The sequence below is a fragment of the Anastrepha obliqua genome, chromosome 5 (assembly GCF_027943255.1).
Source record: "Anastrepha obliqua isolate idAnaObli1 chromosome 5, idAnaObli1_1.0, whole genome shotgun sequence".
NCBI classification, from domain to species: Eukaryota; Metazoa; Arthropoda; class Insecta; order Diptera; family Tephritidae; genus Anastrepha; species Anastrepha obliqua.
The window spans coordinates 17,735,769-17,759,790 of record NC_072896.1 but is presented as its reverse complement, the minus strand read 5'-3'; the positions used below and the strand labels follow the sequence as shown (position 1 = coordinate 17,759,790).

The 24,022-nt window shown below is 34.9% G+C and overlaps 3 protein-coding genes and 1 pseudogene across 4 annotated transcripts; 2 read left to right on the top strand and 2 right to left on the bottom strand.

Moving 5' to 3' along the window:
• Nucleotides 1-1,199: 1,199 nt before the first annotated feature.
• Nucleotides 1,200-2,173, bottom strand: LOC129247508 (zinc finger protein weckle-like; the record flags this gene model as incomplete). The annotated part of the gene is made up of 3 exons (XM_054886660.1): nucleotides 1,200-1,431; nucleotides 1,491-1,843; nucleotides 1,898-2,173. Coding segments are annotated over 3 exons (690 nt in total), but the record flags the coding sequence as incomplete, so codon positions are not given.
• Nucleotides 2,174-2,186: 13 nt separating this feature from the next.
• Nucleotides 2,187-4,264, bottom strand: LOC129249263 (zinc finger protein weckle-like; annotated as a pseudogene).
• Nucleotides 4,265-6,009: 1,745 nt separating this feature from the next.
• Nucleotides 6,010-8,568, top strand: LOC129249245 (zinc finger protein weckle-like). The gene is made up of 5 exons (XM_054888938.1): nucleotides 6,010-6,452; nucleotides 6,533-7,519; nucleotides 7,582-7,934; nucleotides 7,996-8,232; nucleotides 8,375-8,568. The coding sequence occupies exons 1-5, from the start codon at nucleotides 6,237-6,239 to the stop codon at nucleotides 8,391-8,393; spliced, it is 1,812 nt and encodes a 603-aa protein (XP_054744913.1). The 5' UTR covers nucleotides 6,010-6,236; the 3' UTR covers nucleotides 8,394-8,568.
• Nucleotides 8,569-10,279: 1,711 nt separating this feature from the next.
• On the top strand, nucleotides 10,280-13,324 carry LOC129248523 (zinc finger protein weckle-like). Of its 2 annotated transcripts, XR_008582624.1 has the most exons (5): nucleotides 10,280-10,747; nucleotides 10,809-11,621; nucleotides 11,695-12,047; nucleotides 12,162-13,029; nucleotides 13,084-13,324. XR_008582624.1 is itself a non-coding variant. In XM_054888098.1 (4 exons), exons 1-4 carry the CDS (start codon nucleotides 10,532-10,534, stop codon nucleotides 12,865-12,867), a joined length of 2,088 nt encoding a protein of 695 aa, XP_054744073.1. In that variant the 5' UTR covers nucleotides 10,280-10,531; the 3' UTR covers nucleotides 12,868-13,324. The 2 variants fall into 2 exon arrangements, 1 of the variants encoding a protein (XP_054744073.1); XM_054888098.1 differs by having other exon boundaries at nucleotides 12,162-13,324.
• The last annotated feature ends 10,698 nt before the right edge of the window (nucleotides 13,325-24,022 follow it).

Below are 24,022 nucleotides of genomic sequence, written 5' to 3'. Positions count from 1 at the left end.
TAAAAAATACCAAAGCGAATTGAGTATCAAAGTGGCGCCGTCTCAACACAGTTACTTTGTTTTTCGCCATTTCGACAAGTTGGACGTCAGCTCCCGTTTCATTACAAAACAGACAAAAGGAAGATAAATTGTATGTTTTTGAAAATTCAGTAAACAGCTTAGTAATATTTTTATTTTTGAGATTTAAACTAAACAAACTAATGAAAATAAAGTGCCGTGTGATAAATTGTGAAAGCACAAATAATTATAAAGCTTCAAATGCAATTTGTTTGCCTTGTTTGCACTAATTTGTGACTTTCATTTAACAATCCAGTAATCGAAATCAGAGGATTTATTGTGAGACATTTTCTCCTGAGGAAAGGGTAACAAATTCGTAACAATATATTACAAAAGTAATGTTTATCAAAGTGAAAGAGGGTTTTTATAATATATATGTTAATTGTTGCTGTACCCGTAAGAGTAGTCGTAGTCGGTGAATGCTACCATAACTTTGAAATCATTTTTCAGGACATCTTGGTTAAGTTAACCTTTTTCTCTACTCTTTCAAGCCTTAATCGAAAAAATAAGGGTGCATTTGAATTGAATTTAAATTACATTTATTCTCTGTATACAATTTTGTATTATAAATACACTATCAGTAAAAATATCCGCGATACAAAACATTTGTTTTTTAAAAAGTTGTCATTTTCGGCGCACGTGCTGCAAGTGTAGAAAGTTGGCAGTTTTTGTGCATTCGAGCATGGCATACAGAACGTACGCATCGCCTTCGACTCGAAATATTATACATATAACCTATTTGGTACCAGTTATATTCGGTGCAACAACTGTCACAATGGTCCCATTGAGACAGGCTTATTACACAGAAATAGACTATTGTGAATGGTCCATGAAAACAATTGGGACATTTGAGCTAAACGTCAAAATATAAACACATTTACAAAAACAAATATTTTTAATCTATTTCTAAGCAATAATAGTGCTCTTTTATTTAGAAATATCTACATTTGTTTTTGCATGTTGTTTTAGAACACAGGCACCGTTAAATGATAGTCTCGCACCCACCCATTCGGCTATGGTGGTCACTACATACTATGTGTAAAATATTAGCCGTTTTGGACGCTCCTTTGAAGGTTGTATGCAAAGGATTACAGGTTATATTGCAAATTAGAAGGAGATATCAAGACAAGTACCAAGTCGAATAGATTTTAATGTAAGCACATTTATTTGTATAAAAAATTTAAAATAATATAATTTTTATCTTTACCAAAATGACGATGGTATGTTATTCCTCTCCGTAAGACTAGTAATGTTTAAACTGTTTTCTTTAAAAACTGTTTGGCTCCCCGATAGCACAGGTTTCGGCTTTCTACCTAAGAAAAATCACGACTCTGTTTGGAGACGACTGGGATAAGATTTTCGGCTGATTTTGTTCTAAGGGAACCAAAATAATTTAAATAAACCTTTTTAATAATTAATTACTTTTTACTTACACCGTTTTCAATACAGCCAATTTTGGTATATTTTTCGTATATGTTTTTTCGCCTGAAGCCTCTAACGCTGCTAATTCCTCCGGATGAGTTTTTCTTTTGTGCGTACGACAATTAGCCCCATTGGCAAAAGTTTTATCGCAGAAGTCACATGAATAAGGTTTTAGACCACTGTGGAGTATTAAATGGTTTTTCAGCGTTTTGGCACGTTTGAAAGCCCGCCCACAGTAGTCACATTTGTGTGGCATAACATCAGAATGTACGAGCATATGTAAGTTTAAAGTCACACGAGAATTCAGTTTTAAACCACACTCGTTGCAGATGTGCTTATTAGAACTGTGCGTATCCATATGTTTCTATAAAAAGCCCTTAATTATAATTTTCTTTACACAATATGAATTTCCAATTACCTTTAGGCGCGCACGATTTTTAAAACCTTTCTTACATATTTCGCATTCAAACGGTGCAAGGTCTGTATGTGTAAGCATGTGTTCTCGTAGTGTAGCTTCCGTTCGTGTTCCTTCACCACATTCCTCACAAATAAATGGACGAATATCTTCATGAACAAACTTTATATGGCTGGCAACATATCCTTTTTTCGAAAATTTTCGATCACATTGTGGACATGGAAATATTCGTTTCTCAGAGAGTGGTCGATGTGTTTTTATATGAGAATTCAGATCAGATCAGATTTTCTTTAAAAACTGTTTGGCTCCCCGATAGCACAGGTTTCGGCTTTCTACCTAAGAAAAATCACGACTCTGTTTGGAGACGACTGGGATAAGATTTTCGGCTGATTTTGTTCTAAGGGAACCAAAATAATTTAAATAAACCTTTTTAATAATTAATTACTTTTTACTTACACCGTTTTCAATACAGCCAATTTTGGTATATTTTTCGTATATGTTTTTTCGCCTGAAGCCTCTAACGCTGCTAATTCCTCCGGATGAGTTTTTCTTTTGTGCGTACGACAATTAGCCCCATTGGCAAAAGTTTTATCGCAGAAGTCACATGAATAAGGTTTTAGACCACTGTGGAGTATTAAATGGTTTTTCAGCGTTTTGGCACGTTTGAAAGCTCGCCCACAGTAGTCACATTTGTGTGGCATAACATCAGAATGTACGAGCATATGTAAGTTTAAAGTCACACGAGAATTCAGTTTTAAACCACACTCGTTGCAGATGTGCTTATTAGAACTGTGCGTATCCATATGTTTCTATAAAAAGCCCTTAATTATAATTTTCTTTACACAATATGAATTTCCAATTACCTTTAGGCGCGCACGATTTTTAAAACCTTTCTTACATATTTCGCATTCAAACGGTGCAAGGTCTGTATGTGTAAGCATGTGTTCTCGTAGTGTAGCTTCCGTTCGTGTTCCTTCACCACATTCCTCACAAATAAATGGACGAATATCTTCATGAACAAACTTTATATGGCTGGCAACATATCCTTTTTTCGAAAATTTTCGATCACATTGTGGACATGGAAATATTCGTTTCTCAGAGAGTGGTCGATGTGTTTTTATATGAGAATTCAGATCAAATATAGTCTTGAAGGATTTGGAGCATTGGGAACATTTCAACGGTTCTAATGCCATTCCATGTCGTTTCTTCATATGTGTACGATAATTGCCAGGACGTTGAAAATGAAGTGAGCAGTCGCTACAATAGTATTTGTCATCTTTTGGCTCTTTCTCGGTGCGGATAAGACACTTTCCGGACTTATCTTGCTCTTTTAAACCTTCTTTTGTACTTATGTTTATTCTGGTTTTTAATTTTCTTTGTTGTTCTTTCGAAGGCATCTCAGGAGGATACTAACTATCATTACTTTCTCCATCACATTCTTTTATTGCACAAAAAGGCTTATTCTCAGCGGTCTCAACACCAAAATCGCTGGCAAAAGGATCTTCATTATCATCTCTCTCATCTTCATCGGATTGATTACCATCTCGTGGATTTTCTCTTTCCAATATGATCTCAAATTTATTCAAATTTTCCATAACTGCTTGATCAGTATTCTCAGTGAAACAGTCTTCTTCATATTGGTGCGTATATAACTGAGCTGGATCTTCCTTCACAATTCCATATTTCAGCCGAATTGACTGAAAATCTGTATCCTTACTGTAGTGACCACTTTGCAGGGCAGTATACATTTCTTGCACTTTAGCAACACGTTCATTGAAATCCGCAATATTTGACACCAATGAAGTGCACTCCGTGCATAACAATTGAGGCAGATCATCATCGTGTTTAACCTGAATGTAAATACAATCGGTAAGAAATATTAAAAGAATATATGCATACACACATGTGCACATTTAAAATTTAATCATACTTGTACGTAAAAATATTTTCCAATTGCAACGGCCAATGTACTCCTTTTATCGTCACTATTTCCACCAGCGGAAGTTATTAGACGTTGATGTTCATAGAATATATTTTTACTATTTATATCAATCTTCGCGCAAAGTCGACACCAATAGTGCCAATCTTTGGATGTGGAAGAGGAATTGTAGCCTCCATAATCGACTGGATTGTTTAGTGCTTGCATATTTCTTCCTCCTTTATGAGTATATTTATTAGTTAACGTTAGTGCCCATTTACACGAGGAGACAACTGGAAGGGAAACATTTTGTTCGGTGGTGAAGGACGGCCGCGGTAGAGAGAAGGGAATTTGTCTCCTGTACTGGCGACACGCTTTGCTCTTCTTATTTGTATTTCCAATCTTAAAGCAATTTTTGACAGTTGCTTCATTTGTTTTCTTCTTTTGTGGGAGAAGGTTCTGAGTTTGTGTTGGTTTTCAAGCAAACGGAAGATAACAAAGATGACAAACATCCGAACACTGCTTGGGAAATGCACGATTATTTTTGCTAGTAAAGTAGGTATATTTTAAAATAGTTACGGGACATGTTTATGTTGATTTCTAATTTTTCCCTGCATTTCTAGATACTTAAGTTAATTTTAAGTTAATTATTTATGTATGAAGTATTTTTAATTTAATTTTTTTTATTCAAGTGCAACAATTTATAAATATATTTAAATAAAAAAACAACAAATTATTTATTATTTAACCAGTTTGCATTTTTCATTCATATATTTAAGAAACTGTTGTCGAACGCTCTCTGCTTTACATGTAAGCGCGTGCGAGAATATATCCGAACCAGACGAAGCTAAAGCATTAAATGTCAAAATGTTGCCGAAAACAATTTTACCCGTGTGGCCGCGAATGAGACATGAAAAGAGAATTTCCAGTGTCTCCCTTCCAGATGTCTTCTCGTGTAAATCGGGTATTAGCGAAAAGTGTCGATCGTTGTTAGAATTTCCTGCTCTTCATTTAAATAAATTTTTGCTAGATGGTGAGAATTTTTGTTTCGTTTTAACAGAGATGACATTTCGCCTTCGATTTGCTACAAGGTGGATTTAATAAGGTGACAGCATTCACCCAGCTGAATTTTTCGCCGTAGGTATGGCTTACGTCAAAATGATATTCTTTGTTTGTATGTATTGGTATGTTTACATTCGTATGTTTACATTTGCTTGCTGAGTTTGACATGATGCTTGCACCAAACGCAACAACAAATACATGTAGGGTTTTACTTATATGTGTTTGCTGTCACCTGTAATAAATTCGGCTTAATTTGCTACTTCCCAAGATGGATTTATTATAATAAATTCGCCTTGCTACTTTCCTGCTGGTTCAATTCGAATACGATTTTGCCGTGTCGTAAGAGTCCACCAATAAGCCAAGGCGTATTGAATAACTCGGGTGGCGCCATTAAAAAACAGTTAATTTGTTTTTCGCGAGTTTGACAAGTTGGACGTCAGCTGCGTTCGCAATACAAAACAAACAAACGTAGGTAAAATAAAATCTTTCTGAAAATTCAGTGAAGTGCTTAGTAGTTTTGTGATTTGTGAGATTTAAACTAATAAAAACGAAGTGTCGTACGTTAAATTGTGAAATCACAAAATAATATATAGCCTCCAAATGAAGTAAGAGTAGGCGAAGACAGTGGAAAAAAATCGTACACAAGAAATTCTGCGCACCATGGCATCTTCACAAAACAAAAGGCAAACAAATTGCATTTGAAGGCTTTATATTAATTTGTGCTTTCACAATGTAACACACGGCACTTTATTTTCATTAGTTTGTTTAGTTTAAATCTCAAAAATAAAAATATTACTAAGCTGTTTACTGAATTTTCAAAAACATACAATTTATCTTCCTTTTGTCTGTTTTGTAATGAAATGGGAGCTGACGTCCAACTTGTCGAAATCGCGAAAAACAAAGTAACTGTGTTGAGAAGGCACCACTTATGATACTCAATTCGCTTTGGTATTTTTTATCGCGATTTGGCAATTCTGACGTCAGTTCCCTTTCGAATACAAAAGAAATGAACAAAACAAACAAAAGGATGGGACTTGAGTGTTTGCGAAAGTTCAGTGTGATTTGTGAGATTTAAAGTAAACAATCTAATAAAAACAAAAAGCGGGTGTAAAATTGTAAAAGCTTAAAAGAATATTAAGCCATTAAATATTGTGTGGCCTTGTGTATAATTGGTAGTTTCTATTGCTTTTGCATACTCTTTTGGAAATCTATCATCCTTGGGCAAATTCTTCCTCTGAAAATAAGAGTCTTATCGCCTTGCCGAGAGTTGTTTTGAATGAATAGCCGGAAATACTAACAATGATCAACACGATTCTCTAACGATTTCTAATAAATATTCATATAAAACAAAGAAAAAAAAACATGCAAGCACTAAACAATCCAGTCGATTATGGAGGCTACAATTCCTCTTCCACATCCAAAGATTGGCACTATTGGTGTCGACTTTGCGCGAAAATTGATACACATAGTAAAAACATATTCTATGAACATCAACGACTAATAACTTCCGCTGGTGGAAATAGTGACGATAAAAGGAGTACATTGGCCGTTGCAATTGGAAAATATTTTTACGTACAAGTATGATGAAATTTTAAATGTGCACATGTATGTATGCATATATTCTTTTAATATTTCTTACCGATTGTATTTACATTCAGGTTAAACACGATGATGATCTGCCTCAATTGTTATGCACGGAGTGCACTTCATTGGTGTCAAATATTGCGGATTTCAATGAACGTGTTGCTAAAGTGCAAGAAATGTATACTGCCCTGCAAAGTGGTCACTACAGTAAGGATACAGATTTTCAGTCTATTCGGCTGAAATATGGAATTTTGAAGGAAGATCCAGCTCAGTTATATACGCACCAATATGAAGAAGACTGTTTCACTGAGAATACTGATGAAGCTGTTATGGAAAATTTGAATAAATTTGAGATCATATTGAAAAGAGAAAATCCACGAGATGGTAATCAATCCGATGAAGATGAGAGAGATGATAATGAAGATCCTTTTGCCAGCGATTTTGGTGTTGAGACCGCTGAGAATAAGCCTTTTTGTGCAATAAAAGAATGTGATGGAGAAAGTAATGATAGTAAGTATCCTCCTGAGGTGCCTTCGAAAGAACAACAAAGAAAATTAAAAACCAGAATAAACATAAGTACAAAAGAAGGTTTAAAAGAGCAAGATAAGTCCGGAAAGCGTCTTATCCGCACCGAGAAAGAGCCAAAAGATGACAAATACTATTGTAGCGACTGCTCACTTCATTTTCAACGTCGTGGCAATTTTCGTGTACATATGAAGAAAAGACATGGAATGGCATTAGAACCTCTGACATGCTCACAATGCTCCAAATCCTTCAAGAATATATTTGATCTGAATTTGCATATAAAAACACATCGACCACTCTCTGAGAAACGAATATTTCCATGCCCACAATGTGACAGAAAATTTTCACAAAAATGTTATGTTGCCAACCATATAAAGTTTGTTCATGAAGATATTCGTCCGTTTATTTGTGAAGAATGTGGTGAAGGAACACGAACCGAAACTACTCTGCGTGAACATATGCTTATACACACTGACCTGGCACCTTTTGAATGTGAAATATGTAAGAAGTTTTTCAAAAAGCAGTCGCGTTTAAAGGTAAAACAACTAGATCTTTGAAGTGTGAAATGATATTTGTTGATATATAATATTATTTACAGAGTCATATGCAAATACACAGTTCCAGTAAGCATATCTGCAGAGAATGTGGCTTGCAATTAAATACACGTGAAACTCTAAATCGTCATATGCTTGTACATTCTGATATTATGCGTCATAAGTGTGATTACTGTGGGCGAGCATTTAAGCGTGCGAAAACGCTAAAAAGCCATTTAATACTCCATAGTGGTCTAAAGCCCTATACATGTGACTTCTGCGATAAAACTTTTGCCAATGGGGCTAATTGTCGTACGCACAAAAGAAAAACTCATCCGGAGGAATTAGCAGCGTTAGAGGCTTCAGGCGAAAAAACATATACGAAAAATATACCAAAATTGGCTGTACTGAAAACTGTGTAAGTAAAACATAATTAATTATTAAAAACTTTTAAGTAAATTATTTTGGTGTTTCCTTAGAACAAAATCAGCCGAAAATCTTATCCCAGTTGTCTCCAAACAGAGTGGCAATTTTTCGTTAGGTAGAAAGCCGAAACCTCCATTGGATTATACTGTTGACAGAAAACAGTCCAATTCGTTGACAGGAGTAGATGCGTCTGCTGAAACAGTGTTATCGGGGAGCCAAACATTTTTTAAAGAAAACAGTTTAGACATGACTAGTCTTACGGAGAGGAATAACATACCATCGTCGTTTTGGTAAAGATAAAAATTATATTATTTTAAATTTTTTAATCAAATAAATGTACTTACATTAAAATCTATTCGACTTGGTACTTGTCTTGATATCTCCTTCTAATTTGCAATATAATCTGTAATCCTTTGCATACAACCTTCAAAGGAGCGTCCAAAACGGCTAATATTTTCGACTTTGTATATAGTGACCGCTGTATCCGAATGGGTGGGTGCGAGACTACCATTTGACAGTGCCTGTGTTCTAAAAAAACATACACACAGCTGAGACCATCTGATTCCAAAACTATATTTCATGTAACATGGCTGTATAAAAAATTATTAAATATCATAGGAAATTGCATCAAAAATACTAAAATATGTGCAAATTTAGATATTTCTAAATCAAAAAGCATAATAAAAAGCTTGGAAATATTTGTTTTTGTAAAATTGTTTATTTGTTTACGTTTAGCTCAAATCTCCCAAGCAAGAATGTCCCCAATTGATTTTCAGGGTACATTCACAATAGTCTATTTCTGTGTAATAAGCCTATCTCAATGGGACCATTGTGACAGTTGTTGCACCGAATATAACTGGTACCAAATAGGTTATATGTATAATATTTCGAGTCGAAGGCGGTGCGTACGTTCTGTATGCCACGCCCGAATGCACAAAAACTGGCAACTTTCTACTTTTGACGTACGGCAAGTGCGCTGAACATGAGAACTGTTTAAAGAACAAAAGTTTTGTATCGCGGGTATTTTTATTGATGGTGATTTTATTATACAAAATTGTATATAGAAAATAAATTTCATTTAAATTAAATTCAATTCAAATGCACCCTTATTTTTACAATAAAGGCTTGAAAGAGTAGATAAAAGGCTTAGCTTAATCAAGATGTGCTGAAAAATTAATGTGCGTCTTGTTTTGAACACTATGGTCGCATCCACCGTCTACGACTACCATACATATTGTAAAAACTCTCTTCGTTTTGATAACTATTACTTTTGTAATATATTGGTAAGAATTTATTACGTGTTTATCAGGATAAAATGTCTCACAATAAATCTTCTGATATGGCAATCCTTTTTTCCGGACGAGTTACGTATTGGCAAGGCGAGTTCATGTTGTTGTTTTAGTATCTCATTGGTTCGCGAGAAGGATGATAGCAAGGCGAATTTATTACAGGTGACAGCAAACACATATAAGTAAAACCCTTCATGTATTTGTTGTTGCGTTTGGTGCAAGCATCACTTCAAAATCAGCAAGCAAATGTAAACATACCAATACATACAAACAAAGCATATCATTTTGCCGTAAGCCATACCTACGGCGAAAAATTCAGCTGGGTGAATGCTGTCACCTTAATAAATCCACCTTGGATGATAGATTACCAGGTTTACTATTTAGCTATGGTGAAAAAGATATTTTGAGGGGATCTTTGGCTGAAACGTCACCGAGGATTCGGCAGCCGAGTTCTTCACGAGCATTACACATGTATTCTTACACTCGTCCAGTCAGTCGTTCAGTAGCGGCGAATCTACTTGAGTAGAGATTGTGTTGATTTTTTCCAAATATCACTAACACAATCATTTTACATATCTTCACACACTCGTCCAATTAGTCGTTGCTTAGATAGCAACGAACTAATGTGAGTGAAGGTTGTGTTGCCAGCTGAAATCTGCGATAATTTCAAACATATTTATATACTCGTCCAACCCGTCGTTGTTCATAAGAGAATGATTTATTTGCAGAGTTAAAAAATGAAACTTTTTATATACCTTTTAAGTTTACATTTATATTTTAGACAATTTTGGTGATATATTTTTTATGGTCGCGAGGTCAACAGAGGGGGCAAAATAATTTTACCGTAATTAAGGCGAATCCATTAAAGTTAAACAGAACACCTGAGTAACAATAACATTTACTTGTAATTAGTTTGGTAAAAGTTATTTTTTATGCCAAAATTTGCATACAAATGTAAACAAACGAATAAGTAGGCCACTTTGACAATCAAGACACAAAATCGAGAAATCAGCTGCTCTGGTGCCATCACCTTGAGTCTATTCGGTTTGATCAGATTTACAAATTCAATCGGTATTAATGTTATCGATTTAGAACAAGAGAATTTGCGCCTAACCTAACTATCGATTTTAAAACTGTCATACTCAATTCAACTCTCCATCTGCAAAAATAAACATCTGTCCCTTTTGTGTATTGTTTTCTAAATTAAAAACATATTTTAATCAAATTAGCAAAAACGTACTGAAATATAAGGAAGGAATTTGTAGCAGTGAAATAATTAATATAATAGTCAAAACGTAATATGCATGCCGGGGATGCAATAGTCGGTGCAAGAAACCGTAACAGTACAATTGATGTATCTGAGGACTGGCTCCGTTGGTGTCGCCTCTGTGGAAAGGATGATGTACAAAATATAAATATTTTTTTCAAAGACGAACACATGGTTACCTCTGAAGGAAATACTGAGCAAAAGGAATTTAGACTTGCAATTGCGATAGGGAAATACTTTTGCGTACAGGTATGCTAATTTTAATCAAACACTTATCTTATTAGACTTGCTACATGCATTGCTTTTCTAGATTAAACAGGATGAAATACTCCCCAAACGATTATGTGCACAATGTTTTTCTTTGGTGACATCTTTGGTTAACTTCAATGAACGTGTGGCTAAAATTCAGCAAATGTATGCTGCACTGCACAGTTTTAGTGACTTTACACATGTAGATTTCCAATCTTTGAGACTAAGATATGGTGCGCTTAATAATGATCGGCCACATGAAATCAATTACCATCCTTTGGCAGAAACACATTTTTTTGAGGCAAAACCAAAAACCAATGATTATGAAGAGAAGAGTTTCATTGAAGAAGCAGAAATGGAAATTGCTTCTCAGGAATCTCGCACTGGAATAGAAATAAAGAAGGAAAGTTCAACTGACAATACGCCGGCAACAGATGAAGATATTATATATAATATATTTGAATTTGAAAATGAAGATGCAGATGGTGAAGACCCTTTCGGCAGCGGAACTGAAGTTAGTAATGATAAAACGATAGATTCAGTTGGTAATGATAAAGTAAAGATATATACCTGCAGCGAATGTTCTCAGTCATTCAAGAGAATTTCGTACTTTCGTTCGCATATGAAGCACAAACATGCCAAAGTTGCTGCTGAGAAAAAATTTGTTTGCTGTGAATGCCACTTTTCTTTTAATACGCGAGCGCAGCTGAACCATCACGCGGCCAAGCATTTGCGTTCTTTTATTTGCGAAGAATGTGGAGAAGCTGTGCGCTCAAAGGGACAACTTAAACAACATATGCTCACGCACACCGATTATGCGCCGTTTGAATGCGAAGTGTGTACAAAACGCTTTAAAAATCAAGTACGTCTGAAGGTAAGCCCAAAAACAACCGTTCAAATTTATAGCAATTAGGGATATGGATATCTTAAAAGGTGGCTTTTTACAGAATCATATGGAAACTCATAATTCGAATAAACTTATTTGCGACGAATGTGGCTTACAATTGAATTCGCGAGCCACCCTAAATCGTCATTTATTGGTGCATTCAGATGTGATGCAACACAAATGTGATTATTGCGGGCGTGCTTTTAAGCGTGCAAAGGCTCTAAAAAATCATCTAATTCTGCATACAGGCTTAAAACCATATTCATGTGATTTTTGTGATAGAACATTCGCTAATGGTTCGAATTGTCGCACACATAAGAGAAAATCACATCCTGAGGAATTAGCTGCATTGGAAGCTTCAGGCGAAAAGACTTATACAAAAAACATACCCAAATTGGCGGTATTAAAGTCAGTGTGAGTTAATTTTTATTTTAATTATATAATAGCAAAATGCTTATTATGTGTTTAAAATCCTGAAATATTTAATTCGTATGTATTTTTAATAACACTACTTTGTACTTCCCATAGTACTCGGGCAGCAGAAAACCTGGCACCTGTGGTCTCCAAGCAGAGCGGAAATTTCGCTTTCGGCAAAAAACCCAAACTTCCACCTGACAGTATTGGTACTGTTAGCAGGAAACAAGCAAAAGCATGTAAACAATCTGCAGTTTCAATAACAGCGACAAATGAGATATTCGAGAAATATAACAATGTGACAAGTCATTCTATACATTCTGTGGCACAATCAAAAAGTCAGCATAGCAATGAAGACAATAATACAGCCGTCAGACACATACCTACTATCGATAATATATATAGTCAGTTAATGAAGCAAGCCACTCCCAATAGCGGTTGTACTGTTGTTCCCGCCACCATAACAAATCCTAGCCATTTGGACACTAAACCTCCGTCTAACGAAGAATCTGTTGGTATTGACATTACAAATGCCATCGCCCAAGATCAACTTTCTCAACATATGCTTTTACCATCACAACAATCAGCAATACCCAGTGCTGTCCAAAGTTTTTGCACGCAACTAATGAAACAGCATAAAACAACAATAAAACAACAGCTGCTCGAATTGCACCAACAGCATGATGAAATTTCTATACATAGTCCAGAGAGTCATGGGTCTCATCACGCAGAAGAGCATCCAGCTGCTTCAGCAACTGCAACTAAAGTAAATCAATTTTATAACCAAATGAGCCAACATACGCCAGATACCTATTTGTAGATGCAAATTCTCAAATTTGTTAGGATAGGCCATCGAAGAATGAAAACGTGTACAGTTAGATTGTATAGTTATATACATATATGTATAATTAGATACTTATGTATGTACAAATACAGATGAGTGCTATTGGGTATCTGCAATGTAACGTTAGCATAAGTACGAGTATGTATCTTCGTTTATTTTTATCTTTTTTTTTAATTTGTTACATTTGTTTAGTACCAAAAAGAAAAGTTTGAACACAAGTTCGCGATTATTCCCATCAAAGGCTCACCATTAATCCAGTGGATGCAGTGAATGACAAACAAGAAGTTTACCGAACAAAACTTTATGAAGGCAGTTAATTGCTCAAGCTTTCTAGAGTGGTATTTGCGTAAATACTATTTCATGAGTATTCAAATACCTAATAGGTTTATAACTTATGCATTTAAAATAAAGATTATATGAAAATGTAAAAATATGGATGATTGAACATTTTATTTAAAATTGGCCAGCATTTGAAACCACTAACAATACGTTGTTATATTTAAGTTTGGAGAATTTTGCGTTCGTAATGATACAATTTTTTATTCTTACATTTGTATTTAGATATATTTATTTGTAAAAATTTTTTTAAATTTTATTTGTAAATATTTTATATATTTTTTTTATTTGTAAATATTTTATATATTTTGTTTTATTTGTAATTATTTTTTATTTTGTAAATATTTCTTATTTCTTTTATTTGTAAATATTTAATATATTTTTTTATTTGTAAATAGAGGGTGAACGATATGAAGTGTTACCTATTCAAAACACCATAACTTTTTTGTGTGAAATTAGTTTTTATTGATTTCAAAGACAAATTTGTTCAAAAATGATTACAATATTAACATATCGCACTTGTTACGTTAAAGCGTAACAACTCAAAAAGAAAAGGAAAAGAGTAACCACTCAAAAATTTGTTATTTTAGCGCAACTACTAAACAAATAAGAATGAAACAACCGTTATATTGTTTTTAATGATATTTTCGTGCAATTACATATTTTTTCCCTTGTAATACCTATATTATTAATATTTACGGAAACAGTTTTTCGTCTCTACTGAAAATGTTCAGATTTTGAGTTGTTACGCTTTAACGTAACAAGTGCGATATATTCACTTTAGCTCGATATGACCACCTTTTGCCTTGACTATAGCCTTCAAACGGTCAAAAAATTAGTTGCATGCTGCACGAATGTGATCTTGAGGTATTTTGGCCCATTCTCGTATAATCGCTTTTTTCAGCGCATCAATACTGGCATACTTTTTAGCCCTCACCATGCTTTCCAAAATGGACCAGATGGAATAGTCCATCGGATTTGCGTCTGGCGAATTCGAAAGCCATTGTGTGGACGAAATGAAGTGTGGAACATGATTTTTAACCATTCTTGGTTCACACGAGCTTTATGAGACGGTGCCGAGTCCTGTTAGAACGTCCATGGTCTACGACCGATTGTAATTATTTTTTATTTTGTAAATATTTCTTATTTCTTTTATTTGTAAATATTTGTTTTTTTTGTAAAAATTGTTTATTTCTTTTATTTGTAAATATTTTTTATTTTTTTTTGTAAACATTTTTTTTATTTGTAAATATTTTTTATATTTTTTTTATTTGTAAAATTTTTATATATTACAATATTTTTTTATTTGATTATATTTTTTATACTCGTATATTTTTTAATTTGTACATAAGTAAAGGGAGAATGCTAAAAGAAAAATGCTATTTTTTAATATAAATGATCGGATGTTTATTGCATTATAAAGAGTAAGGTATGCCGTTAATAAAGGAAAATAACATCAGGCAAATGTCCACCACGACCACGCTTACAGGACAATATCCTTTTCATGAAATTTTCGATAACCGAATTGCAAAGTGGCTGCCCTATGTCGTCGATAGCCTCACGAATTCCATCTTTGAGGTCTTGGGCTGTTGGCGTAGACCTTCTCTTTCTCGTGGCCCAAAGAAAAAAGTCACAAGGTGTTAAATCTCAAGACTTCGGTGGCCAATTGTGATCACCTCTTCGAGAGATAACATAGTCCGGAAACTTTTACCGTAAAAGATCAATGCGTTCGTTGCTTGTGTGGCACGTAGCGCCGTCTTGTTGAAAATAAGCGTTGTATGTATGGTATGTATGGTATTGATCTGGATACCATCCAATTCCGGCCATAAAAAATCGATAATCATCCCTCGATAGCGCAATCAATTCAACAATAACACCTGTTATTGGAAAACCCTTTATTTGTTATTTCTTTTATTTGTAAATATTTTGTATTTTTTTATTTATAAATATATTTTTTCAATGGGAAGAACGCATGGAGTTTTGAGGGGTAATCGTCTTGTGAAGGCAGTTCCCTATAGATACATTTTTCACCAAAAGTTGAGTAGTTTTCGTTAGTAATTAGGAATAAAGAATGTGTGCATTTTAGTCTATGCTTTTGGGCGCATTTGACACACCGTAGCTGAAAGAACCATTATTCGCCCGTTATTTTCGAGCATTTGATTTTGAATAAAATACAACTTTTGTAGGAAATTTTTGTCATTTCTCATTATTATGATAATACTGGTATGACTCAATTACGTATAGAACAAAATATTGGCCAAATGGCCGCCGCGGCCTCGCCGGCACATCGCCATCCGATGGTCCAAATTTTCGATGACGCTGAGGCATAATTGAGGTTCTATGCCGTTAATGTGCCGAATTATCTCATCCTTTAGCTCTTGAATTGTTGCTGGCTTAACGACGTACGTCTTTTCTTTCAAATAACCTAAAAGAAAGAAGTCCAACGGTGTCAAATCACATGATCTTGGCGGCCAATTGACATCGCCGCGACGTGAGATTATTCGGCCATCAAATTTTTCGCGCAAACGAGCCATTGTTTCGTTAGCTGTGTGACAAGTGGCACCGTCCTGTTGAAACCACATATTGTCTACATCAATTCCTCCCAATTCGGGCCATGAAAAGTTCGTTATCATCTCACGATAGCGAACACTATTCACAGTAACTGCCTGACCGGCCTCATTTTGGAAAAAATACGGCCCCATGATGCCGCCGGCCCATAAACCTCACCAAACAGTCACTCTTTGTGGGTGCATTGGTTTTTCGGCAATAACTCTTGGATTATCATTCGCCCAAATGCGGCAATTCGGCATATTGACGAATCCACTGAGGTGAAAATGTGCGTCATCACTGAAGATGATTTTGTTTGATATGCATTTTGATTTGAACGCCCGTTCAATTTGAGTTAGTCTAAAATTGAAAAATATCAAATGAAATGCAGAAAAAAAATTGACGTTTACGTGTGGTTTACATTCAACATCGGCCCTTAAAATTTAACCACCCTTTGCACGAAGCCGCGTGTACTCGACATGATAAAAATTCACGATTCACTAAATATTGGCAAACAGGCAAATAATTGTAAATTTTAAGACATATTTCAATATTGACTATTTTCGAGTGGTATTCAGTTATTTCTTAATTTTTTTGGCTTCTGGGCGACTAAGATGCATGAGGGAAGACATGGTGGGCTCGAATGAGTCTTGCATTGAGATATGTATGTTATGTTATTATATGCGCTCGCTTTTATGAATTAAATAATTTTTGTTGTGTTCTTGAACATTTTTGAATGCTTGGCGCTGTGCATGCTGCTGCTTTCGCGCCTATAAAAGGTATTTTATAATTTCGACTGGGATTGTGACTTGTTGTGAAGACTAACACATTCGATTAACATGCATCAATTTTTTACATTTTATATTGCTATAGATATTCATTTATGCATGTATGCATAAAAAAAAAAACGCCATGAATTACTTTCAGAACACAGAACACAGCTTTGCTTCACAACATAGTCGTAGAACTAAACGCACTGTGTTGATGTTTTTGTTGTAGCAGCATAAACATTCCCCACACATATAAGGGGAATGCTGCTCAAGTGACACTCCTTGGCCGAATACATATAAATCTGGGTCGTTCCGGTTACGTAGAACCGACTGTTTTTTTTGTTTTATGTAATCGAAAAAAATTCTGTGTAATAAATTTTAAGTACACGCTTATCATTTAAAAAATAAGGAAATAGTAAACAAATTCAATTCAATTCAATTTATTGTTGAGGTGAGTAATGTGTGGTGCTTTCAATTTTTGTGTGGCAAAACTCAGGTGTCTATATCGTCGATACTCTAAAATCCCTTACCACCAAAACTTTTAAAACTCAATTCCACTAAAAATACTTAACAGTAACGTTTGCGCCTTCTCATTTCATTAACATTCTCTTGCTATACCATACCTGCTAATCGCTGTTGCCATAGAGAGAAGCCACTGCTATTGCTCCTGCTCTGTTACTTACATTTTCTGCTAATAAGAACGGCATGCTGTTTATACGAACACACAACGTGTAGTAGAAGTAAACGCACTGCGTTGTTGTTGTATCAGCATAAACATTACCCATTTATAAAGGTTGGCAAAAAAGTCTTGCGGTATTTTTATTGAATTTTCAATTGTTCATAAAATTGGTTATAATAATGCGATTTAAGTCAAATATGCGCCGTTTTGTTCGATGACGAGTTCCCAACGAGATGCCAACTTCATAATGCCCCTCTTATAGAAGCTCGCTTCCCTATTGTCACAAAACTCGGAGAGCACTCTCTTGTGGACAACTTCCGACTACCAAGCTCGTTCGCCATGGACAGAAATAGGTGGTAATCACTTGGTGCGAGATTCGGACTATACGGTGCATGCAAAAGAACCTCCCATCCGAGCTCCCGGAGCTTCTGGCGCGTCACCAAAGATGTGTGTGGCCTGGCGTTGTCCTGATGGAAGACAATTCGGCCTCTGTTGATCAAAGGTGGCCTCTTCTGCATGAGTGCTGCATTCAAGCGGTCCAGTTGTTGGCAGTACAAGTCCGAATTGAGCGTTTGGCCATAGGGGAGCAGATCATAGTGAATGATTCCCTGCCAATCCCACCAAACACACAGAAGAACCTTCCTGGCTGTCAATCCAGGCTTGGCCACCGTCTGGGCAGCTTCACCGCTTTTCGACCACGACCGTTCGCGCTTCACGTTGTCGTAAGTGACCCACTTTTCATCGCCAGTCACCATCCGCTTCAAAAACGGGTCGATTTTGTTGCGATTCAGAAGCGATTCGCATGCATCCATTCGTGTGGCACCCATACATCGAGCTTCTTTTTGAATCCAAGCTTCTTCAAATGGTTTATAACGGTTTGATGACTTATGCCCAGCTCTTGGCCGATGCTACGGCTGCTACTATACCGGTCTCTTTTGATCAATTCAGCGATTTTATCGCAATTTTCGACGACGGGCCTTCCGGACCGTGTCGCATCTTCGATCACCTCTGCACCAGAACGAAAACGTTGAAACCATCGTTGTGCGGTGGAAATGGAAACTGTATCGGGTCCATAAACTGCACAAATTTTATTGGCAGCATGAGATGCATTTTTGCCTTTATCGTAGTAGTACTGTAAAATATGCCGTATTTTCTCTTTATTTTGCTCCATGTTTGCAACGCTATAACTCACGAACGACTAAAAGCAAACACGTGAAAAGAGCTTTCCAAAAAGCTCTAGCGTGAACCGATGCGACGAATACAACTAGAACTACGCGCTTGCAAAGACAAGCTTGCGGAAATACCGCAAGACTTTTTTGCCAACCTTTATATAAGGGGAATGCTGCTGAAGTGACATCCCTTGTCCGGATATAAATCTGAGTCGTTCCGGTCACATAGAACCGACTGTCGTGGAAAGGTTCTACGCACTGAATTTCTTTTTTTTTTATGTAATCGAAAAAAATTCTGTGTAAAAAATTTTTATCAAAAATAAGAAAATAGTAAAAAATAAATCAATTTAATTTAAAGTTGAGGTGAGAGATGTGTGGGATTTTCAATTTTTGTGCGGTGCAAAACTCAATGTGGTGTCTATATCGTCGATACTCTAAAATCCCTTACCACCAAAACTTTTAAAACTCAATTGCACTAAAAATACTTAACAGTAACGTTTGCGCCTTCTCATTTCATTAACATTCTCTTGCTATACCATACCTGCTAATCGCTGTTGCCATAGAGAGAAGCTACTGCTCTGTTACTTACATTTTCTGCTAATATTATAAGAACGGCATGCTGTTTACACAAACACACACATTTACCCTCTGCAAAAATTTCAAACGCGTCTAAAGAAGTTTTAACTAAAAAAAGAGGTTGTCTGTAAAGTCGGTTTACTGACGATAGTTTAACGTGACAACGTCATAAGAAAATACTGATGGAATGGTTGCATTTTTCAAAAGAAAATTTAAATTTTTTTTGTTTGATAGATATTTTGTATGGATATAGAGAAGGAGGTAAATGGAATCGCAATGGAATTGATCAAGTTACATTTACACAAACGTGAAAAATTACGAAACATTTATCAAATTCATGAAAGATATCTTCAATTTCGATTGTGCATCAGACGTTAATAAGTCAACAACACTAAGAGGCACCATCATCGATTTGACTTTTTCAAGACACATTACACTCGAAACACTCCCTTTCATTTCCTACTTTTCCTATCATCGTCCTATTCTCAACAGAGAAATGGTTCATTACCATGCACACAGCAAGAAGGCATATGCAAATACAAGTATGTGAATTTATTTATGTACATATGCACTTATACATACATATATATGCTCACTCAAGTAGGAGAGAGACAGATGTCGAGCGTTGCCGAACGCGGGGGCTGATTGTGCCTCTTTGTCGTTCGTTCCGCGCTCTCGCTTGCAGTTCAAGCAAGGTAACGCTGCATTTTTTGGTGCATGCAGGCGGCTACATGGAATTATAAGACGTTATCACGTAAAAAAAATTGATTAAAACAAATAATTACTATAAGATTTGCATATATTTAACATTGGCATATGTCTTATTTGACTTCGCCTGTGCTTGGAGAATCTCTTGTAATATTATATGTAGTAAATAAAATAATAACAGGGCGTATACGCAATCATTTCTTACATATCAGTTTATTTTGAATTTATTGCATTGCATTCTATACACACTTCACTTTTAAGTTGTTTGTTTCTTAATTTAAATACTGAAGCACATGCATTCTGTTATGCGAAAGTTTTACAATAACACTTTTGTTTTTACTTTGCTTAGTTATGTCTATTGAAATTACTTTGCTAAGTTTATATTTTGCGTTTAGATTTATCTTTTACACAAATAAGCAAAATGTAACGAGTTATAACTTGCAGTGTATCTACTAGTATTTTTTACAACTGTCGCTTAATAATATCGATCGACTATTTTGTAATTGTAAAATTGTGTTCATGTACTTAAGCAATAGAAATTTGTATTTAACTTCAGGGACCCAAAATAATTGTAAACAAAACAAATGTATACAAAAAAATCATTATGAGAAAGCAGCCGCGGACATATAAGGCCAAATTAGTGGCGACACGCCCTAGTCAACCGTAGCAATTCTTAAACAATTACAGGTGTCATATCATGGCACCATAGCCAAACGTAGGTACATATTTCGCCATAATCAAACGCAAACTTTTCTTAATTTTTGTGAAAAAAATTTGAAAATTAGAAATGAATGACGAAAAATGGTTTTACTTAATGGAACATTTTGTTGTATTGTCACTTCTTCTTCAATATCAGCTGTTTATGGTTATGTCACGACTATTCGATATAAGCTTTACGGCACAGAAGTATCAGTTATTTTTTAACTCATACATATGTAAATTGAAATTCCACCTAATGTTTTTTATGATTTTTTTTAACCAGCAAAAGAAGACTATGACAGATATTTTTTTTTTTGGTTTTCGTAAAAGTTATATGTGAGTACTTGGATATTTATTTTTTTATCCTGTAATAAAGTGAATGTATGACAGAAAATTTAATTATAGTTAGAAAACAAAGTAAAAGTAGGTTCAAAGTGCGTGTGCGTAGGTTCAAATCTCCGTGCATGAAACAGCAAAATGAGATTTTTTTTCTTTCTAAAAGCGGTTGCCACTCGGCAGCCAATGTCAAACCTCTGAGTGAATTTCTGCCATGAAAAAAGCACCTCATAAAAACCGTTCGAAGTCGGCTTGAAACTCTTTTGGGTTCTGGATTGAAATTTCATTCAGAAATAAAATTTGTTAAAAGCGATTCACCTCTTTTTATATACGTTAAAAAAAAAATTTGCCTTTTTCTCGACCCCCAAAACCCCCCCGTGCGCATGGCCCTGCTTAAAACTTAAGACTAACAGACTTAAGATTTAACAGAGAAGCTAAATATAAGAAAAATTATAGGGGTATTAACTGGTCATTGTCTAATAGGCAGCCACACTAGCAGGTTAGGACTCTCGTACTTCGATTTCTGTAGAAACTGCCTTAATACAGAAGAAGAGGAAGCAGTCAGACACATTTTATGTGAGTGTGCAAGCTTAGCTACAAGGAGGCTCCGTACTCTTGATACGGCATTTTTAACTGATGTAACGGACATAAAATAAAAAAAAAAAAATGATGTAGCGGACATAGCGCATCTAAAACTAACGAAGCTTTGCTCGTTTATTAAAGCTACCGGATGGTTTAAAAAACAACCCATAGGGTAAGGCTAAGTTGCAGTGGTAAAACAATGGATCTACGAAAGGTCTAAGTGTATCATTGCGACAACGACCCCACCTACTCATCTAAGACTTTTTGTGTAAGAAAAAGCCATACAAGTTTTAATCTTATCATACTCTGCAATCAGGCTAAAGAAGGTTAGCCTCTGAAGGCAATCTCTCAAGTGCTAATGTTTTGCAGGCAGAAGGCTTTGCGATCCTACAGTCTTAGGAACCCGGGAGCGCGCGAGATATTAACATTTTTTCCTATAGTCAAGTCGCGATCGAGGCTCTGACGACGCCAGGTATATACCCAAAATAGTTAACTCCGGTAAGAAGATCAAATCTCTTGGAAAAAAACTAATTGCCGAATTTTTTATTTGACAATGTAATCATTTATTTTTACTACTTTTGAGTGTAATAAATAAAAGTTCATAAAAATCATAAAGCTTCTGCCACGTAAATTAAACATTCCAATTACAGTTCCTTTGGCGAAGAATGAACAAAAAAGTTATAGTTAATTATGAAATTAGAATTTTGTTTATTTTTTAAGAATGATTGCATTCGCTGCTTATAGGTGACCCTTAGAGAAAACCACAAATTCACCATGAAAAATATGAAAATAATTACACGAAATTACAATTTAAAATTAGATTATTTCTGCGCTTAGCTTTTATCTAATTTTACTTAAAACTTAAACGCCTTCGATACGATCTCGTAATCGGCCAAATTGTAACAGCTAAGGGGTAAATACATATTTAACAACTTCTTTATTATAACACATTAACATATTGCTTAGTATTTGTTTTATTTGCTTTCCGTTTCCGTTTAAGTGGCACCCTTTTAAGATGAATTTTTGTTATTTGATTTTTTGTAATTTTTGAAGGGTCATCAAATTTAACTTAAATCAAAAACATGTAAATTTATTTAAATTTTTCCACAAATTTATTTAACTTATCCTAGAAAATCATTTGTGAAAATCTTTCAATTTTCAATAGCCCCAGATCATGGAAAAAATTAACTCGTTCCTGTGGCTACAAATAATTATAAGTATCAATTGAAAGTTAAATTAATATATGAGAGAGTTATAAAAAGATTCCTTAAATATTTTGAATTTTGGATAATTCCAAATTATGTTTTCCTCAATTAAGTAACAATTGCACTACCTACAGTGACGAGCAATATTCTAGCACAGCTCATTTTATCAATTCGAAATGACAAAACATAAAATAAGCAACAGTTTTGATGATTTTACATTTTTTTTTTAATTTTTTTAAATTTTGATTTTATTGTATGTATTTTATTCGCTCATTAATAGCTAAAATGTGAATGTGTAAAAAAATTATAATAAGAAAAAATTATAATGAAATACACTCCAATCTGACAGCTCTTACATATCTACAGTTTGAGACAGCGAGCGCATTTGAATGCAAAATCTACAACTGATTCGCTCACTTTGGATTGCATTACCTCGTCAATTATACTTTAATTTTACACGGGACTCATGTCCAAGGTTTGGACGTTTTTACCTTTAGACTTTTGCAGCAGCAACGATTTTTCTAAGATTTTCAAGTAGTCGTAGTTTTTCTCATAAACGTAGTGCTGCAGAGATTACTAAGTGGTTACATACAGTTAGAATCTTCAAAAATTGATTTTTTTTTTATATTTTTTAATGTACATATATTTAAGATTACACACAGAAAATTTAATATCGTTCTTGTGAATATTTTCAAGTTTACACGAAATTTGAAAAGGCGTTTCAAAGTGCTTGAAAGTGATTTTCAAAGTCGGTGACCAACATTACTCGAAAACGGCTAAGCCGATTAGTCTCAAAAATATTATTTTGCTTATTTCTTCGAGTAATTACTAGATTTAACATTACTTTAACGAAATCTGTTTGGTTTTTTAATCTCAGAGGACCCAGTTCAGAGATATAGAGGTCACCGCAAAACGTCTTTTTTGAGAAGTGCTCCCGGATATCAGTTGTAGCTCCTTTCCAAATAAATGTTTTTACTAATACTAAGTCTTAAGTACAGTTAAAAGATAAAATAGTATGTGTAAAAATTTTTGGATCTATAAATTTAAACGTTTTCTTAGAAAAAATGCTGGAAAATTCGCTTTTTTCGGACTTCTAACTGTATATAACCCCTTAAGTATAAAATCGAACTAAAACTCGGATTCATCTAATTATAATAATAAGCCGCATAGTTAAGCTTCTCCCTCCCAACAATTATTGGCAACAAAAATGCAGTCAACACGGCTCTACAGCGCAACGGCAGCTCCTTCCTCATTTCGAAAGAATAAGGACCGAGAAAAGATGAGAACTTCCTTTACAACATTGTAACTGGTGATGAAACGTGGTGTGTCCAACATGAACCTGAAACTAAGCGTCAACGTGAAGAATGGAAGTCCGCAGACGAACCACCACCCAAAAAATCGCGTTTGGAGAAGTCAAAAATCAAGTCGATTCTCATTTGTCATTTGTTTTTACGATTCCAAGTGAATTGGCCACAAGGAGTTCGTGCCAACGGGCCAATTCGTCAATGCAATTTTCTATCTTGG

What these genes read in the sequence shown, in the direction of transcription:
- LOC129249245 (XM_054888938.1), top strand. Translation starts at nt 6,237, where the DNA reads ATGCAAGCACTAAACAATCCAGTCGATTATGGAGGCTACAATTCCTCT. An exon ending in GAAAATATTTTTACGTACAA is followed by an intron (nt 6,453 to 6,532) that starts GTATGATGAAAT and finishes ATTTACATTCAG; the next exon opens with GTTAAACACGATGATGATCT. An exon ending in TTGGCTGTACTGAAAACTGT is followed by an intron (nt 7,935 to 7,995) that starts GTAAGTAAAACA and finishes GTGTTTCCTTAG; the next exon opens with AACAAAATCAGCCGAAAATC.
- LOC129248523 (XM_054888098.1), top strand. Translation starts at nt 10,532, where the DNA reads ATGCATGCCGGGGATGCAATAGTCGGTGCAAGAAACCGTAACAGTACA. An exon ending in GGAAATACTTTTGCGTACAG is followed by an intron (nt 10,748 to 10,808) that starts GTATGCTAATTT and finishes TTGCTTTTCTAG; the next exon opens with ATTAAACAGGATGAAATACT. An exon ending in AAAATCAAGTACGTCTGAAG is followed by an intron (nt 11,622 to 11,694) that starts GTAAGCCCAAAA and finishes GGCTTTTTACAG; the next exon opens with AATCATATGGAAACTCATAA.